At 42.0% G+C, this 6,191-nt stretch overlaps 1 protein-coding gene across 1 annotated transcript; it reads left to right on the top strand.

Annotated features, from left to right (window-relative positions):
- Window positions 1–1,917: 1,917 nt before the first annotated feature.
- LOC140175037 (uncharacterized) lies at window positions 1,918–5,680 on the top strand. Its single transcript, XM_072201935.1, has 3 exons — window positions 1,918–2,523; window positions 4,682–4,854; window positions 4,999–5,680. The coding sequence occupies exons 1-3, from the start codon at window positions 1,918–1,920 to the stop codon at window positions 5,678–5,680; spliced, it is 1,461 nt and encodes a 486-aa protein (XP_072058036.1).
- The last annotated feature ends 511 nt before the right edge of the window (window positions 5,681–6,191 follow it).

Here is a 6,191-nt window from a genome sequence, read left to right as displayed (position 1 = left end):
AAAAGCTACTAGTCCCGCTCATCTAATTGGAGCTATGTTTCCTTGATATTTTGGAGTTTATAGTATATTCTCTTCTTTTTATCCTATTTTGATTTTCAGTTGCTTGGGGACAAGCAACAATTTAAGTTTGGTGTTGTGATGAGCGGATAATTTATACGCTTTTTGGCATTGTTTTTAGTATGTTTTTAGTATGATTTAGTTAGTTTTTAGTATATTTTTATTAGTTTTTAGTTAAAATTCACTTTTTTGGACTTTACTATGAGTTTGTGTGTTTTTCTGTGATTTCAGGTATTTTCTGGCTGAAATTGAGGGTCCTGAGCAAAAATCTGATTCCGAGACCAAAAAGGACTGCAGATGCTGTTGGATTCTGACCTCCCTGCACTCGAAGTGGATTTTCTGGAGTTACAGAAGCCCAATTGGCGCGCTCTCAACGGCTTTGGAAAGTAGACATCCTGGGCTTTCCAGCAATATATGATAGTCCATACTTTGCCCAAGATTTGATGGTCCAAACCGGCGTGGCAAATCAGCCTCAGAAATTCCAGCGTTAAACGCCGGAACTGGCATAAAACTTGGAGTTAAACGCCCAAACTGGCATAAAAGCTGGCGTTTAACTCCAGAAAAGGTCTCTACACGAAAATGCTTCAAAGCTCAACCCAAGCACACACCAAGTGGACCCAGAAGTGGATTTTTACGTCATTTACTCATTTCTGTATACCCTAGGTTACTAGTTTACTATTAATAGGATCTTTTGACATTGTATCTGTACCTCATGACACTTTACACGTTTTCTTTGTGTATCTTCCACGGCATGAGTATCTAAACCCCATGGTTGGGGGTGAGGAGCTCTGCTGTGTCTTGATGGATTAATGCAATTACTACTGTTTCTCATTCAATCATGCTTGCTTCCATTCTAAGATAATACTTGTTCTTAACCCGGATGAATGTGATGACCCGTGACAATCATCATCATTCTCAACTATGAACGCGTGCCTGACAACCACCTCCGTTCTACCTTAGATTAAGTAGTTATCTCTTGGATTCTTTAATCGGAATCTTCGTGGTATAAGCTAGAACTGATGGCGGCATTCAAGAGAATCCGGAAGGTCTAAACCTTGTCTGTGGTATTCTGAGTAGGATTCAATGACTGGATGACTGTGACGTGCTTCAAACTCCTAGCAGGCGGGGCGTTAGTGACAGACGCAAAAGAATCACTGGATTCTATTCCGGCCTGACCGAGAACCGACAGATGATTAGCCATGCTGTGACAGAGCATAGGAACATTTTCACTGAGAGGATGGGAGGTAGCCATTGACAACAGTGAAACCCTACATACAGCTTGCCATGGAAGGAACTGTGCGTGTTTGATGAAGAAGACAGTAGAAAAGCAGAGATTCAGAGGACAGAGCATCTCTAAAACCTCAACCTATTCCCCATTACTGCAAAACAAGTAACCATTTCATGTTCTTTTGCTTTTCACAATCAATCCTGATAATTTCTGATATCCTGACTAAGATCTACAAGATAACCATAGCTTGCTTCAAGCCGACAATCTCCGTGGGATCGACCCTTGCTCACGCAAGGTATTACTTGGATGACCCAGTGCACTTGCTGGTTAGTTGTGCGGAGTTGCAAAGGTGTGATTGCAATTTCGTGCACCAAGGTACTACAGGATAATGCCGACTTATTTGCCTGGACTCCTGCAGATATGCCAGGCATAGATCCAAACGTCATTTACCACAAGCTCGCCATCGACAGGACGATCTGACCTATAGCACAAAGGAAAAGAAACCTCGGAGTCGAGAAAGCAAAGGCAGCTCTAGAAGAAACTAAGAAGTTACTTAACGCTGACTTCATCAAAGAAACCCGCTTCACCACGTGGCTCTCGAACGTGGTAATGGTAAGAAAAAATTCAGGTAAATGGCGCATGTGCGTCGACTTTACAAACCTCAACAAGGCATGTCCAAAAGATGCCACCCTCTACCATTTATTGACAAGCTCATAGATAATGCATCATGTTTCAAAAGCTTAAGCTTTATGGATGCATATTATGGTTACAACCAGATCCTTATGCATCCAGAAGATCAAAGCAAAACAGCCTTTATAACTGAACATGGAAATTTTTGTTATAGAGTAATGCCATTTGGTCTAAAGAATGCAGGTGCAACATACCAGCGACTAATGGACAAAGTATTCCACAAACAGATAGGTCGGAACATGAAAATCTATATGGACAATATGGTCGCCAAGACCACACCAGAGAGATCCCACTGTGAAGATCTCAGGGAAATAATCATTCAGGTCCGAGCATACAACATGAGACTCAATCCAGAGAAATGTGCCTTTGGTGTACAAGGAGGCAAATTCCTCAAATTTATGCTAACTTCACGGGGAATCGAAGCAAACCCTAAAAAATGTGACACAATACTTAACATGGCATATCCGAAAACAATAAAGGAGGTACAACAACTAGCAGGAAGAGTAGCCGCCCTGTCACGATTTTTGCCAGCAGTGTCAAGCCGATTGGTGCGCGAAATTGTGAACAATACTTTTCACAACTCTCATAATCCCCGGTCATGAACCCCAAAAACTTGGTAGCTCAGTACCATGGCATTACACAACTTCGCACAACTAACCAGCAAGTGCACTGGGTCGTCCAAGTAATAAACCTTACGCGAGTAAGGGTCGATCCCACGGAGATTGTTAGTATGAAGCAAGCTATGGTCATCTTGTAAATCTTAGTCAGGCAAACTCAAATGGATATGGTGATGAACGAAAATAACACAAAGGTAAAGATAGAGATACTTATGTAATTCATTGGTAGGAACTTCAGATAAGCGCATGAAGATGCCTTCCCTTCCGTCTCTCTGCTTTCCTACTGTCTTCATCCAATCCTTCTTACTCCTTTCCATGGCAAGCTTATGTAGGGTTTCACCGTTGTCAATGGCTACCTCCCATCCTCTCAGTGAAAACGTTTGCCTATGCTCTGTCACAGCATGGGGTAATCAGCTGTCGGTTCTTGGTCAGGCCGGAATAGAATCCATCGATTCTTTTGCGTCTGTCACTAACGCCCCGCCTGCTAGGAGTTTGAAGCACGTCACAGTCATTCAATCCTTGAATCCTACTCAGAATACCACAGACAAGGTTAGACCTTCCGGATTCTCTTGAATGCCGCCATCAGTTCTAGCCTATACCACGAAGACTCTGATCTCACGGAATGGTTGGCTCGTTTGTCAGACGAGCACTCGGTTGTCAGGCGATCAACCATGCATCGTGCAATCAGGAATCCAAGAGATATTCACCCAATCGAAGGTAGAACGGAGGTGGTTGTCAGTCACACGTTCATAGGTGAGAATGATGATGAGTGTCACGGATCATCACATTCATCAAGTTGAAGAACAAGTGATATCTTAGAACAAGAACAAGCGGAATTGAATGGAAGAACAATAGTAATTGCATTAATACTCGAGGTACAGCAGAGCTCCACACCTTAATCTATGGTGTGTAGAAACTCCACCGTTGAAAATACATAAGAACAAGGTCTAGGCATGGCCGAATGGCCAGCCTCCCAATGATCTAAGATAGCATAAAAATGAAGATAGCTACCAAAGTCTCCAAATACAATAGTAAAAGGTCCTACTTATAGAGAACTAGTAGCCTAAGGTTTACAGAAATGAGTAAATGACATAAAAATCCACTTCCGGGCCCACTTGGTGTGTGCTTGGGCTGAGCAATGAAGCATTTTCGTGTAGAGACTCTTCTTGGAGTTAAACGCCAGCTTTAGTGCCAGTTTGGGCGTTTAACTCCCATTTGGGTGCCAGTTCCGGCGTTTAACGCTGGAAATCTTGAGGGTGACTTTGAACGCCGGTTTGGGCCATCAAATCTTGGGAAAAGTATGGACTATCATATATTGCTGAAAAGCCCAGGATGTCTACTTTCCAACGCCGTTGAGAGCGCGCCAATTGGGCTTCTGTAGCTCCAGAAAATCCACTTCGAGTGCAGGGAGGTCAGAATCCAACAGCATCTGCAGTCCTTTTTAGTCTCTGAATCAGATTTTTGCTCAGGTCCCTCAATTTCAGCCAGAAAATACCTGAAATCACAGAAAAACACACAAACTCATAGTAAATCCCAGAAAAGTGAATTTTAACTAAAAACTAATAAAAATATACTAAAAACTAACTAGATCATACTAAAAACATACTAAAAACAATGCCAAAAAGCGTACAAATTATCCGCTCATCACCGATCATACCACTTTTTCTAGACAATATCAAAGAATAAAAAATTTGAGTAGACAAAGGAATGCGAGACAGCATTCGCCAAACTCAAAATCATCCTATCATCGCCACCAATGTTACGAAGCCCGGAAGTCAGTAAACCTTTATACTTATATTTATCTGTCTCTAATTATTCTATAAGCTCGGTTCTCGTCACTGAGACAGGAAAAACACAAAATCCAATATACTTCATCATCAGAGTCATGCAACCAACAGAACAAAGATATCCAAGAATAGAACAGCTAGTCTTAACACTAGTGACAACGGCGAGAAGACTCAGACACTACTTCCAGAGCCACACAATAATTGTAAGGACGAATCAACCATTAAGGCAAATATTAACAAAACCAGAACTGGCAGGATGGTTGACCAAGTGGTCTATCAAACTTTCTGAGTTCGATATCCAGTTCCAATCAAGGCCGGCTTCGAAGTCACAAATTCTAGCAGACTTCATTTTCAAGCTAACACTTAACGAGCACCACTACGACCAGACTTGGGAGTTACACGTAGATAGAACATCAAACCAAGAAGGAAGCGAAGCCGGGATAGTACTAAAGGAGGGAGACAAAGTGATGGCCAAGCAATCCCTACAATTTCATTTCTCGGCAAGCAACAATCAGGCCGAATACAAGGCGGTCATAGCAGGACTTAAGCTTGCCCTCAGCCTCCAAGTATAGAGCCTAATAGTACATTGTGATTCTCTCTTGGTGGTTCAACAAATCAGAGGAGAATTCCAGGTAAAAGATCCTTTGTTAGAGCGATATTGGCTCGTAGCAAAGGATCTCATTTCAAAATTTGATAAATTCATCATATTACATGTGCATAGAGAGAAGAACATTAGAGCAGACATATTATCTAAACTTGCCGCAACTAGGGCAGGTACACAATCATCGACATTATCACAACTTACACTAGAGAAATCGAGCATCGAATTATTATCCATAACGAGCATTAACCATCTCCACGACTGGAGAACACCTTTCCTCGAATACATTAATACAAAAGTCATACCCAGAAACAAGCCTAACCCTCAATACTTCAAACGAAAAGCAAGTCTCTACACAAACATAGCAGGAGAATTGTACAGGCATGGTTTCTCACACCTATTACTGAAATGCCTCGACAAAAATGAAGCAAATGAAGTAATGAATGAGGTCCACGAGGGCGTATGCAGAAACCACATAGGAGGACGAGCTTTGGCAACAAAGATTATCCGAACAGGATATTATTGGCCGACCGTGAAGAAGGACTGCATAACAAAGGTCAAAACCTACGACAACTGCCAAAAGCATGCCACCGTCTCCATGAAGCCCGCCGAGGTAATGCACAGTATGGAGGTAAGCTGGCCCTTCCACAGATGGGGCTCGATATCATTGGCCCATTCCCAACAGCATCGGATCAGGTAAAATTTCTCCTAGTTTCCATAGATTATTTCTCAAAATGGATAGAAGCACAATCGCTAGCAAGAATAACGGCTGAGAAGGTACGATCTTTCATATGGAAAAATATTATATGCCGGTTTGTAATACCAAAGAAAATAACATCGGATAACGGTAGACAATTTACAGATGACAAACTTGCATCATTTTTGAGAAATTTTAACATGCAACACCTTTTTAGCTCGGTCGAACACCCACATATAAATGGGCAAGCCGAAGCTACTAACAGAGTAATATTGCTGACAATGAGAAAAAAGCTCAGTGATGCGTGAGGTGAATTGGCAGAATTGATCCCATAAATTCTATGGAGCTATAACACGACAATACAATCCACCACAGACGAGACACCATTCAAGCTAGTCTACGGAACAGAAGCACTGATTCCGATTGAAGTCGGAATCCCAACATTAAGAACCAAGCTATATGACCAACAACACAATATTAACACACGGAAAGCCGAACTTGATCTCGCCGAGGA

The sequence above is a fragment of the Arachis hypogaea genome, chromosome 9 (assembly GCF_003086295.3).
Source record: "Arachis hypogaea cultivar Tifrunner chromosome 9, arahy.Tifrunner.gnm2.J5K5, whole genome shotgun sequence".
NCBI classification, from domain to species: domain Eukaryota; kingdom Viridiplantae; phylum Streptophyta; class Magnoliopsida; order Fabales; family Fabaceae; genus Arachis; species Arachis hypogaea.
The sequence above is the reverse complement of the archived record's forward strand: the minus strand, read 5'-3'. Positions and strand labels throughout refer to the sequence as shown.

Excerpts from the sequence above, each read along its gene's own strand:
- LOC140175037 (XM_072201935.1), top strand. The coding sequence starts at position 1,918 with ATGGCGCATGTGCGTCGACTTTACAAACCTCAACAAGGCATGTCCAAA. Across the intron at positions 2,524-4,681 it reads CAGCAGTGTCAAGCCGATTG|TTCCAATCAAGGCCGGCTTC; the intron begins GTGCGCGAAATT and ends TTCGATATCCAG. Across the intron at positions 4,855-4,998 it reads GGAGACAAAGTGATGGCCAA|AGGAGAATTCCAGGTAAAAG; the intron begins GCAATCCCTACA and ends TCAACAAATCAG.